Source organism: Passer domesticus, chromosome 27 (genome assembly GCF_036417665.1).
Source record: "Passer domesticus isolate bPasDom1 chromosome 27, bPasDom1.hap1, whole genome shotgun sequence".
Lineage (NCBI taxonomy): Eukaryota > Metazoa > Chordata > Aves > Passeriformes > Passeridae > Passer > Passer domesticus.
The window spans coordinates 3902130-3929803 of NC_087500.1; the positions used below are offsets into that span (position 1 = coordinate 3902130).

At 61.0% G+C, this 27674-nt stretch overlaps 2 protein-coding genes across 3 annotated transcripts; one reads left to right on the plus strand and one right to left on the minus strand.

Annotated features, from left to right (window-relative positions):
- Positions 1 to 34: 34 nt before the first annotated feature.
- TNS4 (tensin 4) lies at positions 35 to 16822 on the plus strand. Of its 2 annotated transcripts, none has more exons than XM_064399906.1 (13): positions 35 to 113; positions 5694 to 6295; positions 10018 to 10444; positions 10595 to 11004; positions 11849 to 11935; positions 12354 to 12473; positions 12716 to 12808; positions 13053 to 13130; positions 13508 to 13579; positions 14503 to 14671; positions 14933 to 15001; positions 15216 to 15242; positions 15755 to 16822. In XM_064399906.1, exons 2-13 carry the CDS (start codon positions 5824 to 5826, stop codon positions 15882 to 15884), a joined length of 2154 nt encoding a protein of 717 aa, XP_064255976.1. In that variant the 5' UTR covers positions 35 to 113; positions 5694 to 5823; the 3' UTR covers positions 15885 to 16822. The 2 variants fall into 2 exon arrangements, with proteins under 2 accessions (XP_064255976.1, XP_064255977.1); XM_064399907.1 differs by lacking the exon at positions 35 to 113 and adding an exon at positions 4551 to 4666.
- Positions 16823 to 18807: 1985 nt separating this feature from the next.
- Positions 18808 to 27035, minus strand: IGFBP4 (insulin like growth factor binding protein 4). The gene is made up of 4 exons (XM_064399908.1): positions 26604 to 27035; positions 20894 to 21048; positions 20654 to 20788; positions 18808 to 20388 (listed from the first exon to the last, which is right to left on the minus strand). The coding sequence occupies exons 1-4, from the start codon at positions 26965 to 26967 to the stop codon at positions 20260 to 20262; spliced, it is 783 nt and encodes a 260-aa protein (XP_064255978.1). The 5' UTR covers positions 26968 to 27035; the 3' UTR covers positions 18808 to 20259.
- Between the last annotated feature and the right edge of the window lie 639 nt (positions 27036 to 27674).

Sequence of the window (27674 nt, forward strand, 5' to 3'; positions counted from 1 at the left end):
AAATCCCCGCTCCCGGAGGAGCCGCTCCTTGCCCGGACGCACCCAGGTGCTTTAGGAGCTGCGGGCGCTGCAGCGGAGCCGCGCCGGAGCGGGGACGAGCTGCTGCAGCCCAGGTACCCCCGAGTGCCCCTTCCCAGGGCAGCTCTGCCTCTGCCGTGCCTCTTCCAAGTCCTTTTTCTTCCTTTCAGTTCTCACACTAATGCTGCGTGCAGTATGATTCTTCCCCTTCCATCGCTCCTCTTGCTGCTGCTTTGCGTTTTGCTGGGGGTTGATCTCCTGCTTTGGGAGGAATCCTCAGGGATCCTCATCCTCCTTGCCTCAGGGGTCTCAAACAAGCCGAGATGTGGTTGTTCCTGCCCCAGCAGCGCTGCCAGGGGGCAAACACTGATCCAGGGTGGGGAAGGCTGCTGGAAAGTGCTGGGAGCAGTGGTGTGGAGTTATGCACATTGCTCTAGCTGAGCTTCTGAGCTTTTCTCAGCACTCCACGGGGTTTATGACATGAGCAATTACCTTTGTTACCCTTTTGAAGCTTATTTAAGCTTTGCAGTGGTGTTTGTTGTCTGTGCATGTGTCCAGGTGCGTGTTTCCTCAGCTGAGGTGAAGTGGCTGGGGTTGTGTGCTCCAGTGTCTCCTTCCTCCCCGTGGGAGGCTGTGGTGAGGGAGTTGTGGAGAGTTCAAGGCAGTAAAAGTGCCATGTGGGAGCAGAGGTTTGCGTGGGGCTCTGAGTGAGTTACTCAGGGCGTTGTGGTACCACTGAACCTTTTTAAGCCACAGCCAGCCAGGAAGGTCAAAGCACAGGGAATGGGGTCAGTGACCCTGTGCTGTGAAACCAAAACCAAGTTCTGGGCTCCGTGCTCGTGTCAGAGGAGAGGGATTATCAGAAGCTGCAGGTGGGAGTGCTTGGGTCTGCTGCTGGTGTAGGTAGATGTATTGAGAGGAAAATGAAGTCTGGGGAGGGGAGGAAATTAATCTAGTCCCATATCTACTTTTTGGACCCTAGGGAAGAGCCTGAAGCATGTTCTGGTGCTTCATGAGGTTTGCAGGCCTGGCTGCAGCGCTGGGCACTGCAGGGGATGTGCCCAGGCCAGCACAGATGCTCAGGGCCCTTCTGAAACACCTACAGAGTGCAGGGCCCCCCCGTGCAGCAGCTGCCAGCCTCTCCCTGCCCCTGGCACCCCTGAAATGCAGGGGAGCAGCCTCTCACAGTGCAGAGTCCTCTGATGCTGCCTGCTGGGTCCCACCAGGGCTGCAGGGAGATGTTCCCATGGTCTCAGAGAAGAAACATCCTGCCTTGTGCTCCGAGGAGCTCGTTAGTGTCTGTTCCTGTAACTCGTCTCAAACATTCTTAGGAGTTGCTAATTTAGCCTATTTTTAGACAGACACCCTGTTCTAAAGCCACTGTTGTCCCTGAGCCTCCCATGTCAACTGCTCACCCACAAAGAGGGGAGGGGAAACTTCTGCTGTGCTGGGACCTCTCTTGGAAACGAGGAGCAGGCTCTGTGCTGCTCTTGTACCCAGAGAAGCTCTTGCCAGAGGGGGAAGAGCTGTCCCGGGAGAGGAAAAGGCTGTAATGCAGTGGGAGGGGGAGCTGCTGGAGCAGCGATTTCAACATTCCTGACAACCCGCCTCCTCCAAAAGCCTGGAGACCCTTCCAGAAGCCTGAAGTGTTGCTAAACAAGCGGCACTTTGGGAGGGGGGGTCACCGGGGGTGGGTGGCTCCTGCTGGGGATGCTCTCGGGTTGCACTGGAGGGTTTCTCGTTGCCCCACAAAAACATCCTGCTCTGGCACTGCTCATGCGGCTGCTGCCCCATCCTGCGGCTCCGGGGGCTGGGCAGATACCAAGATGCTGTCTGGGATTTCACAAACGCTTCTTTTTCTTGCTGCTGAGGCTCCCAATCGCTGTGTCCGAGCGAGGGAGGAGGCTCTGACCGAGTCCCCTTCTCCCCCGGCGTGGGAGGGCAGCACCAGGTGCTGGAACCCCCCGGCGCTGGGCTGGATTAATATCTGCCATGTGATACCGCGGCTCTCCCTGCTCTGCGGGGAAAACACGGCACAACCATGGGAACTTTCTCCCTCCGTCCCCCCAGCACGCCCCTCTAATCCAGGCAAGTGGCCCGCGGTGATTAAACCGTGCGCGATGAGCTCTGGGTGTCCCAGCAGCTCCCTCTGCCCTCCCTGGCCAGGGGATGGATGTGGAACAGCCTTGTCATCGGGAGGCTCCCGGGGCTCACGTTGCAAGGAAAAACAAGCAGCCTTGGCAGCTGGCTGAGCTGTTTTGGGGTCTGCACAGGCAGGGGGCGAGGCCGTGTCCCGGCTCGTATGTCTGAGCTGCAAATAACCGCGCCGGGACACCCAGCGTGCAGCTGCCGGCGATGCTGCGGGGCAGCTCTGCCCTTTCCTGCCCCGCCCGGTGCCAGGGCAGAGCCAGCCGGGGGCTGGGGGGGTCCCACCGAGCTCTGGCAGACGAAGCAGGAGGGACTTTGCTCCGTGCGCATCCCCGGCGCTGAGCCGTGCCCGGCGGCTTTGGGAAGGGCATTTATCGGGGTGTGCCAGGCACAGCCCTGGCCCCGGGGCACCCGGCTCCTGGCAGCCGCGCCCAGGAGAGCCCTGCAGCCCTCCGAACGCTGCACCCCACGAGGGTGCCCCAGTCCCGGTGTGACACCCCCAGCCCTGCTCCTTTTCCTGCTGCAGGGGTGCCAAGCTGGGCTGGAGCAGGGCTCGCTGGGCTGACCCCACAGAGTGGGTCTCTGCTACAGTAGGTCCCTCACTGAGGACTAAAAGTGTCCATGAGGAATCTGTGACTTGTCCCCTTCAGCTCAGAGGGAGTTGTGCTCCACAGTCTGCTCCCAGTAGCAGGAACTCGGCCGTTTCCAGCCTGGCTGTGTTCGTGCCAGCTTATTTCCATCTTTCTGTGCTAGCCTGGAGTTAGCTCAGACAACAGAGCTCCTTCCCTGGAATTTCCACCCTGCTGGACCAGCCTGTCTGGGCATGGCTGCAGTGCTGGGCTTCCCCCTGCCAGGGCTGCCCTGGTTCTGCCCAGAGCCCAGGGCATGGCTCATGGCACAGGCTGCCACCTGTGCCCGTGCCTGGCCTCTCTTCCCTGCCCAGGGGGCACAGCCAGGCCCTGCCCAGCCTGTACACGGAGTGTGCCATTCCCTGTGGCTCTGGGGAGGTCCTGGTCCCTGTGGGCAGCATTTGCCATGCTGGTGGCCAGCAGCCACCCCGTGGTTCCCCTCCTTCACCTCAACCCTTCTCCTTTGCTCCTCCAAGCACAAGAGGCTCAAAATTCCTCTGAGGAGCTTGGGAGACCTCTCACTTCAACCCAGGGAAGGGAAGGGAGGAGAAATGAGGTTTGGAGGCTAATTCTGGCAGCATCACACTTGAGAAAGATCAAAAACTCGGGGCAGGAGTACAAGAAAGGAGGGAAGCTGTTGCGTGCATGCTCCTGGAGGCCCCGGCAGCCCTGGTTCATGCATCCTGCACGTTATTTCTGTACCTACTTAAATTAAAACCAGCCTTGTCTTGTGGATGCTGACTGGAGCCAGGCAGTTCTTCTCCCCAGGGGAGAATCCAATTTTCACTCCATCTCGCTTGTGTTTTTGACCTGGAATGACTCTTCTTTTTATATTTAACAAACGCTCCCTCCGAGCCTTGTACCACGCCGCACTTCTCACGCAGAGCTGGCACACGGTGCCCCTGCCATGCCAGCAGGCCTCGGGTGGCTTCCCAAGGTGGGCATCTGCTGACCTGGGCTCTGACCTGCACCCCCTGGCAGAGCTGGGCTGGAACTCGACCTGAGGTGACACAAATTTTGTGGGCAGAGCCCTGGCACGGCCAGCCAGGAAAGGGGGAAGTGGGGCTGGGTCTCAGCCTGCTGCTGCATCCTCTGTGCCCGGGGAATGGGGTCTGGAAATGCCAGGGAAGAGGCTGGTGCTGGCCATGGCACAGCCAGCAGGGAGGGCACCTGTGGCACTGCTGCAGTCAGAGGAGGGACCCCCCAACCTGCAGCCCCCCAGGTGGGGCAGATCCCTTCCCAGCTGGAACAACCAACCCCAGGCTCAGCCCATCCCCTCTGGGAGCTGGGGCAGACCTGGCTCCAACAGCACAGCCCCGAATTCCCAGAGGTTCCCACCTCCAGGAATAATTAGCAACAATTCAGAGCTGCCTTGGGCTGCTCTAATTCAGGCTCCGGAGGTGCTTCCCCTCCTGCAGCACAGCCCTGCTCCCTCCTGTGACAAAAACCTCTCCGGGGCTCAGGAGACACGGCTGCCAGCGAGGTGAAGGGATTGAGGTATTTATTCACTCCTGCAGCTCTCGGAAGCCCTGGAGGGGGCTTTACCTGCCGTGACTCGCCCGGGCCGGGTGCTGACAGCAGCAGCAGACAGCAGCGATGTTTTCCTTCTAATTCCCTACACTTGGTGAGCTCGGGGTGCTCCGGGCGTCTCTCTAGCAAGATATGGGGCTTCTCCGGGGTTATATAACCCAGCAGAGCTGCCCTGCTTGGAGCCACCCCCCGTTCCTGCTCCCAACACCTGGCAGGGCAGTTAGTCACTGATTGCAGCCGGTGACGCAGGGCACCAGCCCAGCTCCTGCTCGGCTGCCTCGGAGCAACGTGTCTGCTTCCTAATCCTGTGACTCCATCGTTAATCAGCCCGGGATAAGAGGGTAAATAAGTCAGTCGTTGGAGGCTGGTGCAGGACAGGGCAAATATTTTAATAAGAGTGCCCCTCTGCTTGTGTCACACGCTAAATCCACACGGGATGGGGAGAGGGAGCCCCGAGCTGTGGGGTTAACTCCTGCCAGCAGAGCTTTGGACATTCCCCACCAGCTCTGCCCTCCCCAGGGAGCAGAGAGGATGGCGTGGTGCTGGCACAGGCCTGGCTGTCCCCAGCACGGAGATGCCAGGCTTGGCTGCCACAGTGGGTGCAGGTTATTGTCCCCGCCCCAAGGCAAAGGAGTGAAGGTGCATGCTGCTGAGGGACAGCTCCTGCCCAGCCCCCTTTGATTGCTGATGCACCAGGAAAACTTCCCCACCTCCAAACAGCCTCCCAAGACCCTTTTTCCCAGACTTCTGATGGAAGCCAACATCATTCCATAGGGGTTCATAATGGGAAATTTTTAAAAAAACACTTTCTGCCTAAAGTGAAGTATTCTAAAGGTATCTGCAGTCAGATTCCTTGAGCAGCACCACTGAGGGAGCAGCCACGTCCGCAGCCTTCCACACTTGTGTTGTACCAGGAAAGTAAAACCCTGGATTAGCTGTACACCCTCTTGCAGGACGCTGCCCTGGCAGGCAGCTCCAGCTCTCTGCCCCACAGGGCTCCAGCCTTGCTGGCTGTCCTTGGCTGGCTCCGGGGGTCAGGGTCCCATGGGAAGGCTGCTAGAGCCTTCATTTCGTTCTTAATCCAGAAAATAAGCAAAAAAAAAAAAAAAAAAAAAAGAGCAGGATTCCGTTTTAGGTCTTTGAATCCTGCAAAGCTGCTGCCAACCAGCCCTTCGTGTGCTTGCCCGGCTGTGCTGTGGCACTGGGGGGAGAGGCTGGAGGGGCTGGAAAACCAGCACGGGGTGACTCGTTTTCATACGAGCTGAATTCCAGCTTTCACTCCAAATCCCTGTTTTTATGGACTTTTCCGCTGCAGTCTGCTCCTGCCCGGGGCATGCCTGTGTAACCACTCCTCTCTGCATTCCTCAGATTCCTGTCCTGCTGGAGACTGCATTGAAGACGGGGTCTGAGGTCCCTGGTGGAGCAAGGAGGCGAGGAGGAGGAGAAGGAGGAGGAGGTTTCCCTTGGCCTCTGAGCTGTGAAACCGGAAAACCAAAGCATGTCCCAGGTCATAGAATCCCACGTGCTGCGTGTTGGACAGACTGTGTGCATCTCCTCGCCGGAGGAGAGCAAGAGCCTGCACCCAGCAGGGTACCCGGGCTGCTCCACGCTGCCCGGCAAGTACGTCTACTACTCCACAGAGACCTGGGCTCAGCCCCCCTCCATGGTGCACCCCAAGGCTCGCCTGCTCCCCAGGTGTGCAGCCCAGCCCGTGGCAGAGCAGAATTCCTCCTTGGAGAGACCCCCAGCCCCGTGCCAGCCGAAGGAGGAGGAGGAGAACGCCAGCACGGAGCCCGAGGCTCAGCCAGTGTCTCCCTCCCTGGACATAACCATAGAGACTCTCAACCAGATGATCCTAGAGATTGATCCGACCTTCCAGCCGCTGCCCTGCAGGCCGGTGAGGGCTGCAGGCCAGCCTGCTGCCCAGGGGGACGCTGTGGCCACCAAGAGGCAGGAGCAGGAGGCAGTAGGTGAGGCAAACAAAGGGTGTGGGGCTGTGAAGCTCCCATCTGGTGGAAATCAGAGCCTGGGGCAGAGGGGTTGGGCACACGTCTGTCCTCATGACCCACAAAAGGTCCTGGGGAGGCTGGGAATGGGCACCAGGGACATTCCCTGCTGTCCCCAGGGGATCAGGGTGGGGGCTGTGTCCTGACATCGGGGTTCCAGATTAAGGAGAAGGAGTTGTGTGTCCAAGCTCTGCCTGACTCCAGGGCTTCCAGAGTGACTGCTGCAGGCCAGCCTGCTGCTCAGGGGGACACTGTGGCCACCAAGAGGCAGGAGCTGGAGGGAATAGGTGAGGCAATAGAAGGATTTGGGCCACCAAAGCTCCCATCTGGTGAAAATCAGAGCCTGGGGCAGAGGGGTTGGACACACATCTGTCCCCATGACCCACACGAGGTCATGTGCTCCTGGGGAGGCTGGGGATGGGCACCAGGGACATTCCCTGCTGTCCCCAGGGGGATCAGGGTGGGGGCTGTGTCCTGACATCAGGGTTCCAGATTAAGGAGCAGGAGCTGTGTGTCCAAGCTCTGCCTGACTCCAGGGCTTGCACAGCCATGTCTGGTCACTGTTGTTGTGTCTCATCTCCAGGCAGCTCAAAGAAAGGAGCAGGGTAACCAGCCTTTAGTTCTACCTGATGTTCACTTCCCTGTGTTTGAAGGAAACAATTCTCATTACAAACGGGACTTGCAGCTGTTGGAAAACTTCTAATCCCAGTTGTCACCACCAGTGGCTGGCCCTGGGTGCCCAGTGAGGACCCTGCTCCCCTCAAGGGCAGCAGAACCTTTCCCAGGGTCACACTTGACCTGTGGGAGCACAGGGATTTGCAGCCAGATTTCCAGAGCCCTGGGCTAAGGTATCGAGTGTTGCACAACCATCCCATTTAAGTGCTCCCAATTCTTCTGCCAGGGAAATTCTTTTTCCAGGGCTTGTGCACTCCCTGGGCAGCATACCTGGCATAGGCAAGGCAGCAGCAGCACATACCAGCCCTGTCTCTGCTCACAGTGCCTTATGTGACCCCTTGTGCAACTCTTCCCTGGCGTCCCTAAGCCCAAGCTCTGATTTGTGAGCTGCTCCTGACCCAAATGTTCCTGCCAGGGCTCTCCTGCTCGTTTTAGGTGTTTACCACCCTGTGCATGGGGCACTCCCAGCACATGGGGAGCTGACACTGCTGGCAGGACAGCTCTAGGGTGGTTCAGGTGCCTCAAGTCTCACTGCTCCCCAAAAGCTTTATTGCCTGTGCTTGTCTTTACACACAGAAATACCTCAACAATCAGTCCCCAGGCTCCTTTCCACAGCAAGGTCAACTGCGAGGATGTTAAAGACAAAAATAAATTCAATTCTCCCTGAGCCCTCTTGCAAACATGAGGGTGGTGGGGCTGGAGGAGGATGAGGTGGGTGGAGGGTCCTGGTGCTGCAGCACTGCAGGAGCCAGGCAATTCCAGAGCAGACAGTGTCCCTGCTTCCTGCTGGGATGGACAGGGCGGCCTCGCAGATAAAACACTGTGACAAAGTGCAGATGCAGCTCTGGCTGCTCAGTGCCTGACCCACTCCCTGCTCGGGGGCTGGAGCCCCAGGCAGCTCCACAGGTAACGTGTTAGTGCTCTGGAGAATCTGGCTCCAAGCGTGGAACTGAACATCTGGAAAGCTGGCCACGAATTCAGTGGGGAAAGCCTCACTCCAGCTTTCATTTTCTTTTAACAGACTTTGGTTTTTTTACACAAACTTCCTCCATAGTGCAGTGCCCTGCTCACTCACCTGCTCCAGCCCTGCAAGCTGTGCCCTGGTGTGGGGTGGCAGGGAGTGAAGGTGCCCAGGAGAGGTGAGAGGGGGCTGTTCTTGTCTAGGAGACCCTGAGGAAGCTTTAAACATGGCACTCCATCCTGATGGGTCCCTCCCAGCTCAGCACAGTCTGTGAAATGCTGCAGCAACAGGAGGTACATTCATGACAGGCACTCTTCCTTCTGGATCCTTCTAGTTCCTAGAGGAGAAAGGAGATCTTGGCTTGCGTGACATCTGGGCTCCGTGTTTGTGGCACTTTTGCCACTCCTTGGTGCTGGAAAACTTGCCAAGGTCTTGAGCAAATATTTGAGGTTTAACCACAGGTGATAAGAAGAGCAAAGGCAGAGAAGTAGGAGGTAAAAGGCCTCTCATGAGCCTGGTGCACAGACTCTTGTCAGTTCTTTAAACAATTTAAATCCCCTTTTTTTTTCTCCTTTTGGGGAGATATTGACAAAAATCATCCAGCCAGCTTGCTGTAAGGGTTTGTGCACTGGTGCCAGGATGTGTGGCACAGAGCTGCCCCGAGGCTGGGCACTGCAGGAGCTGCTGCTGGCAGCAGGGCTGAGGAGGGGCAAGGCTCTGGCTCTGTCCTGCTGTGTCCCCACTGGGGACCAGCCCTCCTGGCTCACCCAGCCCCTCCTTGGTGCTCGTGGCTGGCTGTGTTTATCCAGTCTTGTGCTGGGATTGGCACAAAGGGGCTCAGGGAGTCACTCCTGTACAGCCCTGTGCTTTTCCTGCTCATCCAGCTCCATGCCCCAGAGCTCAGGATGTTGTTTGCAGTAGCCAGGGCCAGCAGGTCCATCAGGACCTGTCAGACCCCGGGCAGGGAGCTCAGGGCTGTCAGGGCAGTTTGCTGCAGCATAAAGGATTTTCCCTCTCTGAGAAACACCTTTGAGAAGGGGAACTTTGCTGAACTCCACGGCAGGGCAAGAACCAGGCACTGAAAGCAAAGCTGGGCACGTCCAGGCTGGAAGGGAGGTGCACACCTCTGGCACTGGAGTGATTAAGTGATTAACCACGGGAGCAGCCTCCCTGGGATGTGATGAATCTGCCGTGGCTGCAAGCACTCAAATCAAGTCTGAGTGTCTCCTGCTAAAAGCCTCTTCCAGCTCAGCCAGAAATGCTGGCTTTGTCCAAGGAAGCCTGGAGCTGACATGAACCAGGCGCTGGCTGTGAGGTTGCACTGAGGGCGTTGGACAGGAGATGCTGTCAGGTGTGTTCCTGTGGCACCAATGGCACGTGGAGGGGCTGGCTCTGAGCAGGGAGGGAAGAGAAGGAAGAATCCCACAACAGGATCCAGGCACAGAGGCTGCCTGAGAAGTTATTGCCCTAGATAAATCTGTGCAGGGTGGGAGAAAGGAGGAGGGAGCAGCCAGCCCCTGCTTGGGTCTGTGCTGCTGCCAGCATGGCTGGTCCTGTACCCGAAAAATGTTGTATCTGCCCCTGTCCCACGTGGATTTTCCATTTTCTCACTGCCCAGCTGTACCTGGGGCCAGGTGACATCCCCCTGCTCCTCTGCAGGGCCTGACGTCACCCCGGGGGGAGCAGCCAGGTGTTTTTCTCTTGAGTCAGGTACAAACAGAGCAGCTGCTGGAGGGAACACCCACCTCTGGCTGCAGGTCCTGGCAGGTCCTGGCTGGGTAATGCTGGCCAGGGGGGTCTGAGCAGCCAGACGTGACCGCACGTAACCCCCTTCCCTGGGAGCCTGCCAGCACGGGGGGGTCACTCCGCCTTCCCTGGGGTCTGTGAGCAATCAGCACCCACAGGGTCTCAGCAAAGGGCCCCCAGCCCTGCAGAGGGGAGCCAAAATTCACAGCAGGAAGGACAGACATGTTCCTCACAGAGCTTTGATAAGGAGCCCACCTTGCACACACCAGATCCTTCATGATCTCCTCTCTCTTTCTCTCTGCAGACATCAAGTACATCGAGCTGACACCGGGCAGAGCCACGGGGCCCGACCTGCCCCAGGGCTCCCCCAGCCCTTCGGGCACCCCCTTCTCCAGGTCCCCTCAGACCAACAGCTTCCTGCCCCAAAAAGGAGCCCTGGCAGGCAAATACAGCACCAGTGACAGCGTGGTTTTCTCGAGCCCACCCGGACCCTCGAGTCCCCAGCCGGCCACGCTGAGCTGCACCAGAGCATCCGAGAGCAGCAGCGCACCCTGGCAGTGCCTGGCAGGACACACGGACACAGTTTCCTGCAGCCCCGGGGCTCTCAGCACCTCCCCGGGTGCTGACAATCTGCTAAAGCCCGTGCAGGTGCTGAGGGCCCGGCAGAGGGGGAGCTGGGTGTCCCAGCTCTCCACCAGCCCTGGCTCTGACACCAGCTACATCCTGGGCAGGTAAATGCCACCTGTGCCAGGTGCAAGGGGCACGGGGCAGCCCCTCCTTCCTTGGGCTGGGAGATGGAGCCCTGCGGGGTTGGCGCAGTGGCTGGGATGGTTTCTGGGTGTGAACACCCCCCTGATCCCTGCTCTGTCTCCCTCCTGCAGCAGCACCCACTCTCTCCACAACGACGACTCGGATGCTTCGGCCGCTGCCTCGCTGTCCCCCGCCAGCTCCCTGGGCAGCCCCTGCTCCCCTTCCTCTGCCATCGTGCCCCACCCCAGGGAGGCTTTTGCCCAGAGCTCCCCCCAGCCCAGGGCAGGCGGCTCCCCCAGCCCCTCCCTGGCGCAGAAGGGCCAGGCCAGCAGCTGCCCCCCCTCCATCCTCACCTCCACGTCCGACATCCCGGTGCTGCTGGTCAACGGGTGCCTGGAGCAGGGAGATGGGCCCCCCCAGCTGGCCAAAGCCCCCCCCAGCTGCGGCAGGCAGCCCCCCCCGGCCGGCTGCAGCCCGGCCCCGAGGCTCGGGGGGCTGAACAACGCGCAGTCGGCGCCCGCGCTCAGCTGCCTCTCGGACAGTGAGTCACAGGGCAGGGCAGGGAGCGGGGCACAGCCCACCTCTGCTGGGAAACGGGCAGAAAACCCCGTTCTCACTCTGCTGTAGCTGTGGGTTGTAGGCACAAAGGATGAGAGGCGCTTGCTGGAGCTCCTTGCTGTGCCTCCCCGTGGTCCGGGTGGGCTCCAGGATGAGGGTGGTGACCCAGGATTAGGCACAGCTTTGTGCCCACCGGTGTCCTGGGACGTGGGCTCAGCAGGCAGGAATGCTCTGCTCCCTCCAGGAGATGCAGATGCACCTATTTATAGTACCTGAGAATGAGAAACACCATTCTGTGCTGTCCCTGAGAATGAGAAACACCATTCTGTGCTGTCGTCCTGCCTGTTTGCAGACCCAGAGCGGGCTGGGAGGAGGGGCTGGGGCTCCCGTTTGCTCTGAGGACACCCAAAGGTACCAGGGTTCACAAGGTCCCTCATTCAAGGGCAGACACTGGGGCTATTGTTCTCTGCAGGAGATGAGCAGAGGCAGCTCTCGGGGCAGAGGGTTTTAATTGGGATCCTTATGGGAATGGCAGGAGGGTGTGTGGGTCAGATCCTGGTGTAAATCCCATGGTCCAGTGGATTGTGCAGGGCTGGGCAGGCTGGCACTGCCAGGGGACTCCATGTGACCCTCTCTGCACTACATCACAGCCTGCCAAGAGAGATAATTACATGGAGAACGAGCTATTCTGAGGAGTGGGGAGAAAAGGATTGAAAAACCTTCAGCCCCGGCCACCCTGAGAGAGAAATGTCTCTGCTGGGCTCTGCCATCTGTGGAGTCCTTCAGGTTCCTGCCTGCTGGCCTTGACACCCTGTGGTCTCTTGCAGCTCCCCTGAGGGCTGGGCAGCCCACCATGAAGTTTGTGATGGACACATCAAAATTCTGGTTCAAGCCAAGCATCAGCAGGGACCGAGGTGAGGCAGGACAGGCTCTGTCCCCAGAGCTCTCTGGTGTCCCTGTGGGGACTCACTGGGGGCATATCAAAGCCTGCTGGGGGCTGGTGGGTGCGGAGGGACCCTCTCACAGCTTGAGGGGGGAACAAGGGCTGTGCCACGGCCCTTCTGTGTCCTCCAAGCCCAGCAAAGCTTCTCCTGCTGTCACACAGCGTGGCCTGGGCAGGGTCTGAGTGTCCTGGGGACTGCAGGGACCTGTGGGACCAAGCCAGGGACGCTGCAGTCGGTGCCACACCAGGGATGTGCGTGCCCCTGGCACACGCTGCAGAGCTTTTGCTGCTGCTGCTGCCAAGGAGGGGCTCCCTGCAGAGCAGCAGGGCCCAGGGCAGGGAGCTCCCACCTGCTGTGCTCGGCTGAGCCCCTGCCTGTGCTCTGACAGCCATCCAGCTGCTGAGGGACAAGGAGCCGGGCGCGTTCCTGGTGAGGGACAGCACCTCCTTCCGGGGCTCCTTCGGGCTGGCCATGAAGGTTCCTGGCTCTCCCTCCGGCAGCCAGCCAGGTAAGGGGGTGCTCGGGGGGGGCTGCTTCAAGGGTTTGGCTGGAACGACTCAAAAAAAGCCACAGAGAAGCCACAGGACTGTGGTGTGTGGGAGGTGCTGGCAGAGCGCCTGTGTGTGCCCGTTCCTCCTCTCACTGGGGTGATGGTGGCACAAAACAGCCTGGGGCAGGACTCTGGGGTGGCCAGGGGTGACACGGTGGCACTGGGGCCGGTGCTGATGCTGATTGTGGCTCCTCTTGCAGGCGAGGACAGCAGTGACCTCGTCAGGCACTTCCTCATCGAGTCCTCCACCAAAGGGGTTCACCTGAAGGGCGCCAGCGAGGAGCTGTATTTTGGTAAGGACAGCAGCCCTGGAGTCCCAGGAGCTGCTCCCAAAGCCCCTGGAAGCACCAGTGAGTGTGTGGCACCCCTGCCAGCACAGGAACCCCCCAGCTCCTGCCTGCACTTCCCTGACAGTGACACCGTGGCTCCAAAGCAGGAGCATGAGCTCCCTGGGACACTGTTGCAGGGTGCAGGAGTGTGGTTGGGGGGGTTCCAGGCAACACCCCCCCCCCCAAAAACTCACAATTCTGGTTGCAGGGAGCCTCTCTGCCTTCGTCTACCAGCACTCCATCACCCCTCTGGCACTGCCCTGCAAGCTCAGCATCCCCACCCGAGGTAGGAGAGCGACGGGAGGGGGGCTCCGAGCAGCCCCTCCTGCTGCTCCGGGGAGGTGGGCTCGGTCCTGCAGTGGGGAGGGGTCTGAGCCCCCCGCGGGTGCCTGCGAGGGGCTGCTGCCCTGGCTGCAGGTGGAGCAGGGACCTGCAGAGCTGACCTGGGGACGGGAGGGTGGAGAGGGCAAGGGAAGTAGGAGTGGGAGATCGGAGGTGAATGGAGAGGGAAATGAAGGACAATTAAGTTAATTACTGCTCTAAACCCCTGCAATTAGAGTGGTCCTGAGCCTTTGAGCCTTCCTGAGAGATAAGGAATGGCCAAAGAGGTGACCAGCTCAGCCTGGCCTGTGGCATCACTGCTCCTGCTTGTGCTTTGTGCAGATCTCGCTGATGGAGAGGACAGCCCTGACTGCGCCCCCGAGCCTGCCCTGTCCCTGGCTAAAAAAACTGCAGGTGAGGACAGGAGCCAGCTGCTGGCCCTGGGGACAGCCCTGCTGGCAAAGGGCTGGAGCCTTGGGCACACTGTGACAGCAGCAGGTCACCCCTGTGCAGGGGTCGACATCCCCCTCCAGGAAATAGCTGCAGGATTTCGGCAGATTTTTTTCCTGGGCTGAAAGGAACCTGATATTTTTAAGGAAAGGAGACTTTGGGTCCTCAAGTTGCTTGAAAACACAGTTATTGAGGTCGTGAGGCTGATAAGAGACCCCTGGGTTGCACAGTTTTAAAGAGTTCCTGATTTTTAAGCCTCTCTCCTGATGGGCTTCAGCGGGGGTGGAACAGCTGGAGCTTCAGGAGAGGGATGGGCAGTCAGGGGCTGCTGAAATTCCCTCAAAGGACAGGATGGGGAAGGGTCTGTGCACCTCAGCCTGGGTGGGCTCCAGGTGAGAGCAAAGAATGAAGGGCAGGATGGGTCACAACGCAGACTGGGGAGCTGGGGACTGCTTTGTTTTGCTGGAAATTCTGAAAAATCAGTTGGCAAGCTGGAAAGTTTAGTTTGACCCAGAACAGCCCTTTAAACAGCTCAATCAGCCTGAAATGTCATGTTTTAGGTTGGCCGTCAGCCCTTCGTTAGCTTGGGGTATTTCTGCTTTTCATTAAAGGAAATATGTAATAAACACAAAAAAAACCTCAGCAAATGTGACATTTAGAAACGGGAAATTAAATACTTTGACTTTTACAACAATTAGCGCAAAGAATTAAGGCAAACCAAACTAAATTAGTGAAGAATTTCTGAGTCACCAAATCTTTTCAATTTTCGTCAAAACAAACCTGCCCCGGGTCCGTGTGAGGGATCTGCAGGATGACCCCCGGGACCCAGCCCTGGCTCTGGCCCGGGTCACATCCGTGCTGAGCCGTGCCCTGTGCTGTCCCTGCAGTGTGCAACGTCCTGTACCTCAGCTCAGTGAACGTGGAGACGCTGACGGGAGCGCCGGCCATCCTGAAGGGCATCTCCTGCACCTTGGAGCTGGAGACGCTGCCCACCCCAACCCTGGTGCACTTCAGGGTGACGGAGCAGGGCGTCACGCTGACCGACGTGCAGAGGAGGTGAGAGCTCAGGGTGGGCTGCACGGAGCTCCCTGCTCACCTCCCAGCCTCAGGAAATCCTGCCCTGCTTGGACAAAGCCGTGTCACCATGCTGGGATGGGTTTGGTGCCTTAGCAAGGGGTGCTGGGCGTGGTGGCATTGCAGGGGTGGGATTTTGGGGTGCTTTGAGACCCTCACTCTCCCACAAGCGCAACAGGGTTTGCAAATTTGTGTCCTTTCCCAGGCCCTTCCCTTTCCTAACGATTCCCTCTCCCCTTCCAGGGTGTTTTTCAGGCGACACTACCCCTTGGCTGCCATCAGGTTCTGTGGGATGGACCCTGAGAACAGAAAGTGAGTTTTGGGCAGCAGTGCCTGTCGGAGCCACTCGCTGTGCTCCCTTCCCTCTGGTTCCCAGTGCCTCTGCACCACTTCGAATCCCAAATCCCATAAAACTGCCCCGAGCACACAGTGCTGGGGTGGATCTAAACATAACCCTTGGCTTTGCAGCTGATGGGATGAGTTAAACATCAGCCTCTGAGCAACTCCAATTCTGTTCTCCCCCCAGGTGGCAGAAGTACTGCAAGTCCTCCAGGTAAGAGCAGGGACCTCCTGCCTGGAGTGGGGGGCTGGAATCCAGGGGAATGCTGCTGCTGCATTGCAGAGCAGCAAAGAATGAGCTCAAAAATGAGGAGGGGATGTGATAGAAGTTACCATGGTGGCAGGATGAGGCGTGGGACTGATGGGTGAAGTTTTGGCGGGGGTTGCTCTGTAGGTTTGGATGAGAGGTTTGGCTGAGGCCAGTTTTCCACATCCCCTCATGCAGAACCCCCCGTCCAAATCCCACAGCCTTCCCAGGGACTTGTGCTGGGTTCAGGAAGTGAGTTTATATCTGGCTCTACCTTGTGCTCAAGAATCTTTTCACAGCTGGGGAAGCCTTGCCAAAAATGCTCCTCCCGGCTGCTTGGCTTCCAAGGAAACGTGATTGGGGAGAGGGCCAAGGTGGAATTGCTGGAACTGGGATTTGGCTTTGTGGCTGGGCTGGTTTCAGCCTATTCCTTCGGATTCCTGGATGCAAACTGAATAAGCCTCTTTTCTTCCTCAAAGAATCTTTGGGTTCGTGGCCAAAAGCCAGACAGACTCGGAGAACCTCTGTCACCTGTTTGCAGAGTACGACACCGTGCAGCCAGTGTCCCTTGTCATCGACCTGCTCCGCCAGCTCCTGCCCAGCCCATAGGGACACAGCCCTGGGACACTCGGGGCCAGCAGCTGCCCACACACTGCTGAGCTTCTCCTGCTCCCCTTCTCCTGCTTCTGGGTTGCATTTTGGCAACAGCATATATTTTGAATTTGTTTTTGTTATGCATCAGGAGCTTCAGCTAAAGACTTTCAGCTCTGGTGGGGTGAGATGCTCCTCCGAGCCTCTCCATGGGGCACTGGCTGCCCTCAGAAGGGATGGGAGCTGTGCTCTCTATGGAACCACTGCCCCTCAGCTGGACTATGTGCTTTGAAGGACCACAAGCCACGAGGTCCCCTGGTCTTGGGGTGTCTGGGCTGGGGGAGGTCGTGGAGCTGAGCTGAGCTCCCACCATTGGGGACCCAGCCCTGACACCCCAGTGCTGCAGGAGGGAAAGCCTGGGGGAGGAATCACCCTCTGAGCAGCACAAAGAGGCAGCTTTGCAAATCAAAGTGTATAAAATGACTAATTCCTGCTGGAAACCTAGCTCCCCTCAAGGGGCAAGCAGCATCCACGGGCAGGAATGACAGAGCAGCGCGTTTTTCCTGGTGCTGGGAAATTCTCCTGCCCTTTTACGCAGCGCAGGGTTACGGGCAGGGCTCAGCCTCCCAGCATTGCAGAGAGCTGGGAAATAAATGGTGACATTTTCATGACAGCGAAACCTCAGGTTTTTGGAAATGACTTGCCTGAATTTGGGCCGGATTCTCAGATGACGTAAATTGGCAGGGCCTCGAGGAAGACGGTGCTGCCATGATCTGCAGCAGCTGAAGGGTCAGCTCGTGCTGTAGCTCAGAGCAGAAAGCAGCTCTGGGGCCACCATGCTCTTCTCTACCTTAATTCTCATTTGGTACCTCTGCTTTGGTTTAATTTTGGCCCCCATGTTAATGAACTCTCTCAGGGGTATTTTCAATAAAGCAATAGAACATTTTTCAACAACACCACGGGGATGGCAGCAATGGAGACACTCTCTCTGCCCCAGAGCAGCTGAACAGATCACCCAGGGCCGAGTCCCTGTGCTCCTGCCAGGCTGTGGAGCAGCTCCAGCTGTGGCCACTCTTGGCAATGACCAGAACAGGTATTGGGGTCACTGCAGGGGGAGCACATGGGGCACCAAGAGGAGACAGGAGCAGCTTTGTCCCCCTGATCCCTCTGCCCTGAGCACTGCAGGGTGGGCTCGGGAGCTGGTGCCCAAGGGATCCAGGTGCCTCTGCTGTCCCCATCGTGCTGCAGGGACCAGGGGGCTGCAGCTCCCCAAGGTCCCAGGCAGCTCGGGCTGTGGGAGCTGAGCCCTGAGACCCTGGGGCAGCCCCAGGACCCCCAGGGCTGGACTCTGTTATTGTGTTGCTGGTCAGGATCAGCAGCTGGGAGTGGGACAGGCAAAGCCATTGGCTCCACCCGGTGTTTTGGGGGGTCGTGCTGCCCCCTGAGCCTGGCCAGCCCTGGTAGCATCAGCACAGGGCCAGGGCACAGGAGCCTGGCCCTCTCTGGTGCCGTGCCAGCAGATTTCTGGGCTGTCTGTGTTGGCTGCAGCCCCATCCTGGAGCTGTTTGCACAAGGCCAGCACTGCCGGCGCCCCGGCTCCGGTAACCGGAGCATCGGGCTGGCGCCAGCCCGGGTGGCACTGCCAGCCCCAGGAGCCACCAAACACCGCCTCAGCCACCTCCTGGGCCATGACCCGGGCAGCACTGGCTGCAGACACTGGGACAGAGCCAAGCCACGAGCGGGAAGTGTGCAGCTGCTGAATTCCTGTGCTGGGACATCTCCCATCTGCATCCTGCCACCCTCCCAAAACACCGAGCGGGGCTGGAGATGCCCGGTGCACCCTGGCACAGCAGGCACCTGTGCCTCGTCAAGGCTGGTGGCACTGCCTGGCCGCGAGCCCATGTCCCTGGAGCAGCCGGTGCCCGTCCCTGCGTGCCCCTGAACTTTGAAGCGGGTCCAGGGTCCCCTCCCCAGCCTGGCGCCGTCTCCGGCCCCGCCGCTGCTCCTGTGTGGGGCCGACAGGGCCAATCCTCCCGGTGGAGACACCGAGCCGGCAGTCATGAGGAAGCAAGGAATTATTTGTTTCCCACCCTATCCCTGCTCAGTGAAGTTCTTGCAGAGGCTGCTGAAGCCCAAACCCAGACCAGCTCCTTGGGCAGAGGGGGTGACCAAAGGCTGTCCCCACACCAGTGGGACCCACAGCCCCCTCGTTCCTGCTCTGCCTCCCTCCCCTCCCGTAATTTAAAAGATAAAACACACTCGACAGAAACACAAATAACGGGAAATTAAATACAGCAATTACCTTTTTTGAGGATACAAAGGTTCAAGTGTACTGTAAAAGGTCGGTGCTACACGGGAATCTGACGGGACGGGCTTGGCCCGGCAGGGACGGACAGGGACCCCTTGGGCTCCAGGGGTCGCGCTGGGGGTGGGGACACTGGTACACGGCGGGGTGTAAATACAGCCCTAAACTACGGGAGAGACGCCGCGAGACGCTGGAGCCCTCGGAGCGGGACACAGGACGTGCCGTCGGCATTGCCAGCAGCCCCAAACAGGGCAGGACCCGCTGGACCCGCCCTGGTGTGCACGGGGAGTGGCCCAGGACACCAGGCTGGCGCTGGCGCTGGCGCTGTCGCCGCACCCTGTCCTGCTGTGGTGCTGCCGCAGGGGACTGGCACTGGGGCTGGCCCCGGGGGCAGGGACCTCCCTCCCCACCGAGGACTGTCCCGGGAAATGGACTCGGTTTCCAAGTTGTGTGTGAGCAGGGCACAGGGCTGGCAGGGCACAGGGCAGGGCACAGGGCAGGGCACAGGGCAGGCAGGGTCTGGCAGGGCACAGGGGTGGCAGGGCACAGGGGTGGCAGGGCACAGGGCTGACAGTGGCAGGACACAGGGCAGGCAGGGGTCTGGGAAGGGTGCCAGGGCACAGGGCTGACAGTGGCAGGACACAGGGCTGGCAGGGCACAGGGCAGGCAGGGGTCTGGCAGGGGTGCCAGGGCACAGGGCTGACAGTGGCAGGACACAGGGCTGGCAGGGCACAGGGCAGGCAGGGTCTGGCAGGGCACAGGGCAGGCAGGGGTCTGGCAGGGGTGGCAGGGCACAGGGCTGACAGTGGCAGGGCACAGGGCAGGCAGGGGTCTGGCAGGGGTGGCAGGGCACAGGGCAGAGGGTGTTTCACTAAAACTGAAACGCTTCGTTCCCATTGGGGGGGCCTCGGACAGGACAAATCCACATGGAAAACCAAAACCTACCACTGAGGCCATGGAGCCAGAGGGTGGGTCAGGAGGGGATTGGGGAGGTCCCCTCTGTCTTTGGCACACTTTCCATGGCATTTCTATGTGAAAAAACAGGTACAAAACCAGTGACAATTTCTCAGCTGAGAGCATTGTGCTGGTGAAATCTGCAGATCCCATCATGGAGACATTCCAGAATCCATCCCAGTTTTGTCACATTAGCCAAGGAGAGAAGACAGGAGCCATCACTGCAGTGCCCTGGTCCCTGGGGATGGAGAATTCCAGCCTCGGGGCCACACAGTCACTCATTAGATGCCACCAACAACATTTTTTAAATAGTAAAAAATTTGGGGAAGAAAGAAAAAAACTCAAACCAAAAGAAGCTCTTCCCCCTGGGATGTGTTTCCTGGGCATCCCTCACCCCTCCACCTCCCCCTCAATGCTGCTTGCCAGGGGATCCTGACCCCAGGATGGAGGAGGGGGAGACAGGATGGGTGGGAGGCTTTGTCCCTGCACAGGGATGGGGCTGGGATGTGGGGAGGAGGTCCCGGGCTGTGGGGCTGGGGGCTCAGCAGGGAGGGGGAAGGTCTTTTATTGCTCTGAGTGGCCACACTGCCCTTCACACACAAACTTGGGGTGGCATGCAGGCAGGGGGGTCTCTCCAGGTCCCCCAGTCCTTGCCTGGGCAGCCTCTCACCACCAGGGAGGGCAGGATGAGGCACTTCTGCTGCTGCCCGTGCAGAGGCGTGGCACGGAGGGCACTGAGCTGCGAATGCCATGCTGCCACCACCTCCCCAGAGCTGCCAGGTGTCCAAACTACCCGCGGGGCCAGGCTGAAAACCGCGGGCACCACGGGGCAGCAGCAGCAGCAGCAGCATCGAGGGTGCCCCCCGCCCACTCCACCCTGGCAGCCCGAGCCCAGGCTCCCGGGGCAGCATCACCCAGGCCGTGTCCGTGCGGGATGGAGGCGCGGCTGGCGCCCGCCGGGATCCCTGGCGGTGGCTGGTAGTGGTCATGGCGGTGCCGCAGAGCGCCGAGCCATCCGAGGCGCATCCCGGGGTCCCCCGGCGCTGCTCAGCACTCACGTCCCCTCTCCTTCTCTCCCGGGCAGCCCCGGCGGGGGTCCTGGCCCTGCACGGCGCGGGGCCGCCGCGGTGACGCTCACATGCTGTCCGCCAGCTGGTGACAGTCCAAGTCGCCCTTCAGCTCCAGGAAGCCCGGCAGCTTCACGCCCGTCTTGCGGTCCACGCACCAGCACTTGCCCCGCTGCCCGTCCAGCGCCGGGTGACACTGCGGGCATGGCTTCAGTCAAGGACACCCCGCCTGGACCCCGCGGCTGTGGCAGCCAGGAGCTCTCTTTGAGGCTTTACCACCCTCATCCCACCTGGGGTTTTTGCCCCCAGCTCCCAAAGGGTGATTCCCACCAAAGCCAGGAGCCAGGCAGGCTGTGCCGCGCCTTGTCACTGTCCCCTCTATCACGACCCCCTCCCAGTCTCACCTTGGCTCTACAAAATGCCCCTCCCAGTCCCCCGTGAGAGGTCAGAGCCCACCCTACCTGCTTGGGGTGGAAGTTGCCGTTGCGGTCGCAGTTGGGGATGGGGATGACATAGAGGTCCTCGTGCGTCCGGGTCTGCGAGGCCGCCAGCCGCTCCAGCGCCCGGTGCAGCTCGCTCTGGCACGAGCCCTGTGCCTGGGCAAAGGGAGGGCTGAGCTGGGCACATGCTCCTGGCCCTGAGCCCTAGGATCCCGGCTCTGGAGCACCCTCCCTGCCCTCCCCAGCCCTGCTGGCGCTCACCATGACCCGCGTGTCCTCGCGGTGGTGAGGGCTCCCGCTGCTGCGCATCTTGTTGCCGTTGTTGACCCTCTTCGCCTGCTGCTTCTGCAGGCACTTGCGGTCGTGGATGCTGCAGGGGCTGAAGCTGTTGTTGGGGTGGTCGATCTCCTCCTTCTCTGCAGAGACACGGACCAAGGGCAGTGTCACAAGGCAGCCCTGGGGGTGGCAGAGCCCCCACGGTGCCCCAGTGTCCACAGAGCCACTTGCACCCCGAGGAACACCATGCAGTGGTTTCTGGCAGGTGCCAAGTCACCGTCTCTGGTCCCCACAGGTGTCACTCACAGCCCTGGCACTGCACTGGGCTGAGCTCCCCGCAGCACCGGGAAAGACTCCTGGGAGTTTTTCCTACTCATTAGCCACAACTAACAACTTGTTGCCGTGTGTCTGTTATTGTAGGGTCACAAATGCCTGCTGCGAGTGCTGGGCAGTGGCTCCAGCCTGCTGGGTCTGCCTGTGCCCTTGCCAGCCACGTGTCACCAGGTGCTCACCCAAGCACTGCAGCTACACTGACACACTGACAACGAGCTCCAGGACGCCCCCGGTGCCCCCCAAAATCTGCAGTGGCAGTGGAGGCACCGGGGTGGAGCTGAGCCCCCGCCAGGCCCGGGGCGGCACCGGGCGCCACGGCCGGGAGTGGAGCCGTGCTCTGCTGTGGGGAACGGCCCTCGCCAAGACATGAAAGAAGAAATTCCTGGAATAAGAAAGTTAATCTCCCGCGGGGCCGATCCCAAAAGGCGGCACTTGGCACCCCCGCCTGCGCCAGGAGCGCAGCCAAGCTGCCGGCCCAGATGTTGGCAGCTGGACAGAGCGTCATGAGACGAGCGCTCGGCGTGACTTTAGTTTTTTAAAAAGCTGCCGGTTCCTCTGGTTTGGGGCCCGTGAAGACTCCGTGGAGGGGGGACACCCCAGGAGTCAGGGGTCCTCCAGTGCTCAGAGCTGCACCAGGCACAGCCTGGGCAGTGTTTTGCCCCCCAGCCCATCTGGGCTGTGCAGGGAAGTGGCTGAGGTTATCTTGGGGTTGGGCTTAAACAAATCAATATTGCAGCTGGCAGCAGGGAAAACCTTCCCAAACCAGGCAGGGGGTGGTCACACCCAGGGGCTCACAGTGCCAGGACAGGGGCTTTTGGGTGATGCCTGGCACTGGCCCTTCCCACAGGCAGGCAGGGGGTTAGAGCCACAGCTTCCTGCCCACTGTATCCCCACGGCATCCCGGTCCTCTTGCCACGGTCCCTGCAGTGCAGGGCTGCTGGCCCAGCTCCTGGGGGCCCGGTTAAAGTCCAGAGCGAAGCCCCAATCAAAGCCCCCTCCCTCGTGGGTGTTATTTGCTTTTTGCTTAATCTGTCCATTTTTTTCCAGGAAATAGCTCATGCCCTTGAAATTTGAAACACGAACCCAAAGCCTCCAGGACCCTGCACAGAGCGGTGCCAGCGCCAGCCCCGGCGGCACCAACCATGAGGCTGTGGTGCAATGGGGGCACTGGTGGCAGAGCCCCGCTGGGGGCACAGGGATTCTGGCAAGGATGCTCCTTGCCTCCCCTGTATCCCTGTGGGAAGACACACAGGAAGAGCTGGGCAGATCTGGCACCGGGGACCAAAGTTCCTGCAGCTCCATGCGCTGCTCCCACGCCGTGGAAAGGCAGGGGAAGCCCTCACCGATCCCCGGCACAGCCAAACCCCCCTCATCCCCCCGCCCAGCCGCCTCCAGAGCATCAAATCTCCCAGCTTAAATAAAACCAGATGCCAATAACATTTTCATAAGGTCACATGAAACGCCGGTGCCTCCGGGCAGCGAGGCGGCTCCTGACGGCGCTCGGGACCCGCGGCAGCCCCAGCATCCCTCCCTGCCGCTGCCCTCGGGGTTGCTGTCCCCTGCTAAGTGACACACAGCAGCTCAGGGAACCTCTCGCCTGCCTGGAAATCCGACTGGACCGGAAAATCAGCCTCAGCACAAAGACTTGGGAAAAGCAAGGAGCGCAGAGCTGCCACGCCCCACGCTGCCCTGATGCCAGCCAGTCTGCCACTTATGCATGAGCACCACCACCCTGGAGGGATGGAGGGTAGGGGGGTCCCGATTTGGCCAAGGAAAGCCTCTCTGCTCACTTTGGAAAGCAAAGTGGGTGCCGAGGGGGTGGCAGGGGGGGCTGACCTCGCTGGACACAAAAACCAGCCGCCTGTCCCGGGAAGAGGAGGAGGAGGAGGAGGAGGAGGATTCCTGCCGGCCTGTGGACAGGGCACACAAACGAGTCATTCAGCATCGCCTTCAATTAACGGGAGCTGCAAATGAGGTTGGTCACGTGCCGAATCCGTGATTCACAGAGCCCGAGGGAGCGGTGAAGGGCTCCGGCTCCACCGCGCGGATCCCGTGGGAGCAGAGCCTGGGGCAGCCAGCAAAGCCCTGGGACCTCGTGTGTGTGTCCATGGGGACAGACAAGTGTCACTGACCCCAGAGCTCCAGCCCTGCTCCCTCTGTGCCACCAGCCCCAGCACCAAGGAGCTCACATGCCTCAAAGGGTGGAAGGGACATCCACGTGTGTGTGACCAGCATGGCACAAGCCACAGGGAGCCCCAGCACCTCCGTGTCCCTTCTGAGTGCCCCCAGTGTCACCTGTGGGTGGTCCTGGCAGGACCGTGGCAGCGCTGGCTCTTGGCTTCCTGGGCTCTCCACTTGGCAGCACTGGGAGGGCTGTGCTCTTTGTGCCAAGTGCTGGCTCTGGAAGAGCGTGGAGAGCCAGGGATGGGGGTGGCAGGGGCACAGGCACCAAGCACCTACTGCCCCTTGGCCTGGGATGCCAGCTGGGAGCTTGGCCCGTCCCCGTGCCGTGCTCAAACACGGCTGAGCACCTCCCACCTCAGTGCCCAATGTGGGACCGAGCAGGGGAGGTCAGGATGCAGCAGAGGGAGAAGGAATGCAGGTGCAGGTGATTCCCCAGCAGGACCAGAACCTTGCCAGGAGCAGCACCCAGCCTGCAGAAACCCAAGTGTTGGTGAGCCCCCACGCCAGGGGACAGGTGGGACATGGCTGAGCCTGGCCTGGCAGAACCCAGCCTGTCCTCCCTGCCTGGGCACTGTCCTGCCACGGCTCAGCCACCACCATTCCTCCCAGTCACTGCACACAGAAAGGAAACAGGATCTGTCCCAGCTTACAGAGACCACACGGGACGAACGCAGCTCCCATGGGTCAGGTTTTCCCAGACATAATCATTTACCCAACACTAAATCACTCATCATGTGTGCTGGGGAATATGTCCTCACCTCCTCCTGGCTGCCACACACGGGCTCAGCCACCACCTCCCACCGGCTGTGATGGAAAGCCAGGGCTGGGACCTTCTGGAGCCAGCCCCTGCACGGGGTTCTGGCCGAGGAGTGGGACCCCAAAGCCAGCCTGGAGCTGGCAGTGCCAGGAGTGGGTGGCAAGGACAGGGTGCAGCTTAAGGTGCCCAGACTGCCACGGAAGACAGTCACAAATCAGGCAAGCAGCCACTGCTCCCTCCCCTCCTAAGAGTCACATCCCGTGGGTGCCACAGGTCCTGGGTGAGCAGAGCGGCTTTTCCCGGCTATGGAGCCGACATGTCCGACTGCTGAGCAAGCCCAGCCCCCCGATCCCAGCCTCTTCCCTGGAATGCGGAGCCCCCCGGCCAGAGCCCCCAGGCAAAATGTTTACTGTACGAGCCGCGCGTTAACCGCTTCCCAGCCGCCGGCCCCGGGCACAGCCGGGGGCACCTGCTCCGCTCGCCCCTGCCCCCAAACAGGCGCTTCATTCCCTCCTGCTGCTCCCGAGGGGACGCACCAGAGGCACCGCCATGCCAGGGTGCCCTCGCTGTGCCGGGCAGGGCTGTGTGGGGGCGAAGGAGCCCCCAGCCCCACACTCGCACTGCCCCCGGGGTGCTGAGCAGGTCAGGGACACACGGGGGGATGTACCCCTGGGATGCATCGAGTGAGTGTCCTGCACACATCCCGTCCAGGACACAGTGGGTTCCCGCTGCCCTCTCCTCCATCCTGCTGCCTGTGATGCTGCTGGCTAGCACAGTGCCCGGCAGGCGACCCGGCTGCCATAGCCACCCACCCATCCCCGGCCAAGCCAAAAACACCGCGGGAAGGAAGGGAAAAAATGCAAGTCTGTTTCCTAAAGGCTCTGGGAAAAAATGTTGCGTTACGCGGGGCACGGCCAAAACCAACAGGGCTTGGCAGCGCGGCGCAGCCCCGGGCCAGGGAGCCCAGACAGCTCCTGCAGGATGTGGGATGAGGACAGACAGGCAGGACAGGGGGGCTCCGAGCACTCCCTGCCAGCTCCTGTCCCAGCAGGGGGGTGGCCAGAGGGGTTTATGCAGGCACTCATCACAGCAGGGACACCAGAGGAGCTGCCATGGATCAGATATGCAAGGAGGGAGTGGAAGTGGGATCCAGCCCCCCGGATGGGCAGGACAAACATTGCTCCAGTCTCTTCTGCCCCTCAGGGGCTCCAAGTGACCCCGCATGGGGACCCAGGGTTAGCCAGACCAGATTGTAGATTATTCTGGGATGATAATCCCCACCTTCAGGGGACATGGTCCTGGTCACAGCCTGCAGGGTGGGAAAGGGGGACCACCAATGGACTAGGTCCCTACACTCACTCCCTGGGAGCAGCCTCCTTGCCATGGTGTGACCTGCACTCTGGGGTGGGCTCCCACTGCTGGCTCCACTCTCAGAGCCCAGATCCTGAGCACCAGGGGTGTGGCAGAGGGCCACCAGCACCACCTGCAAGGCAGACAGAGCACCCTGGCAGCACCTCCTGCAGCCCGCTGCCCTGCCTGGCAGGGCACACACAGCTCCCACCCAGCTCCCAGCCGGACCTGCCTGCAGGGAAGCAGGTGCCCCGTGGCCTCTTTCCTGCTCCCCTCGGCAGCATCCCAGGGGTCACTGTGCAACAGGAGCTTCCCTGGCAGCTGGGATGTGTCCCCAAGGGCTGCAGGTGCTCCCAGGACACTGTCCCACGGTCCAGGGCCACACTGCAGCCAGGGCACAGCAGGTGAAGGTTCACCTCTCCTGCACATGTGGTGGCAGTGGCTGCAACACTGCTGTGCCCACGGAGGGTAAGGAGGGCACAAATGTGAGCCAGGTGTCCTGCAGCCTATCTCTGCCCCCTCCCTGGAACGTGCTCCCTGCACTCCCATCCTGTGCTGTCCCATCCCATCCTGTCTCTTAGAGTCATGGAATTGTTTGGGCTGGAAGGGACCATAAAGACCACCCAGTTCTGCCCTCCTGCCATGGCAAACCTTCCACCAGACGAGGTTGCTCCAAAGCTCAACCCACCTGGCCTTGAACACTTCCAGGCATAGGGCATCCAGAAATATTCTGGCAACCTGTGCCAGAGCCTCACCACCCTCACAGGGAGGAATCTCCTCCTAAACATCTAATCTAAATCTTTCCTTTTCAGTTTAAAATCCTTCCCCTTGCCCTGTCACAGTCTATCCGTGTAAAAGTCACTCCTCATCATGTTTATCAGCTCCCTCTAAGTATGGGAAGGTCCCTGATGAGTCCAATCCAGTGGCCACAGCTCTTGCCGAGTGAGCAGCGAGTGGGTTGGTGCCAACAGGGGTCATGCCACTGCCCCTGTGAGGGACAAGCACCCCCAGGCACCCACCCAGGGCACCCACCCTGGGCACCCACCCTCCGCCGCCCCTCCGCCGCCTCACCTGGGGGCTGGAGGCTCTCCTGGATGGCCTCGACGTCGGCCAGGTCTGTGCAGATGCCCTGGCCGTGCATGAGGGTGCGGAGGGGCCGGGGCTCGCCGCGGGGCGGGTAGCAGCGCAGCCCCGCTCCGCAGCGCGCGGTGTAGACGCCGCAGGCGGTGCCGCGGGGCAGCGCGCAGGTCGCGCAGCACCCGCAGCCCGGCTCCCGCACCAGCTCCGCGCAGCCCTGCGGAGCCTTGCAGCGCGCCAGCCGCTCCTCCGAGCACGGCGGGCACTGGATCGCCTCCTCGCCGCTGCCCGGCCGCGCCAAGGCCGCCAGCAGCGCCAGCAGCACCGGCAGCCCCGGCAGCCGCGGCCCCGGGCGCATGGCGGCCCCGCTCCGGCCCCGCTCCGCGGCGCTGGGCTGGCGGCGGGCGCGGGGCGGCGGCGGCGGCTTTATGCGGCTTTATGCGGCCCCTGGCCACACCTCCCGCCGCCGCCACCGGGGCCACCGGCGGGGCCGCCCCCGTGGCCACCGGGAACCCACCGGGCAGCGACGCTCCCCCCGGCGGCGGCCACACCGGCACCGGCACCGCCGGTGGCTTCAGCAGCGAGGCCACCGGCGGGGCAGCCCCGGCGCCGGGCAGCGCGGAGAGCCCCCGGCCCCGCGGAAGCCAACCCAATCACCCGGCTCCTCCACCCCCGCTCAGTCCCGAGAGCAACCGGGACGAACGGGGATCACACCGTGCGGGGCTGCAGCGCGGGGAGCGCGGCCGAGACCCCTGGGGTGGGCTCCGGGCTCGGCGTGTGGGGGGCCCGGCGGGCGGAAAAGTGCTGCTGACAACGGAGCATCCCGCACGGCTCGGCCCCGGTGTGTCCGGGGCGGCCCCGGTGGCTCCCCGAGCCCACCTGCCCCCGGTTCCGCAGCCGCGGCCCCCCGCGCCCCCCGCCCCGCTCAGCCCGGGATAGGTTGAAGGCTGCCGGCACCTAGTGGCTACTCGGGAAAAACGGGAGCGGGCGGAAGCCCCGGCTGCCTCCTGGGACCCCGGCCCCGTCACCGGGCGAGGGTGGGAGCCCGGAGACGGCGGGGAGCAG

Bases quoted from the DNA above. Each gene is read 5' to 3' on its own strand.
- TNS4 (XM_064399906.1), top strand. From the start codon at position 5,824: ATGTCCCAGGTCATAGAATCCCACGTGCTGCGTGTTGGACAGACTGTG. The intron at 13,131-13,507 runs GTAGGAGAGCGA...TGCTTTGTGCAG, and splicing joins GCTCAGCATCCCCACCCGAG to ATCTCGCTGATGGAGAGGAC. The intron at 14,672-14,932 runs GTGAGAGCTCAG...CTCCCCTTCCAG, and splicing joins CTGACCGACGTGCAGAGGAG to GGTGTTTTTCAGGCGACACT.
- IGFBP4 (XM_064399908.1), bottom strand. From the start codon at position 26,967: ATGCGCCCGGGGCCGCGGCTGCCGGGGCTGCCGGTGCTGCTGGCGCTG. The intron at 21,049-26,603 runs GTGAGGCGGCGG...GTGTCTCTGCAG, and splicing joins GGAGAGCCTCCAGCCCCCAG to AGAAGGAGGAGATCGACCAC. The intron at 20,389-20,653 runs GTAGGGTGGGCT...CCATGCCCGCAG, and splicing joins GCAACTTCCACCCCAAGCAG to TGTCACCCGGCGCTGGACGG.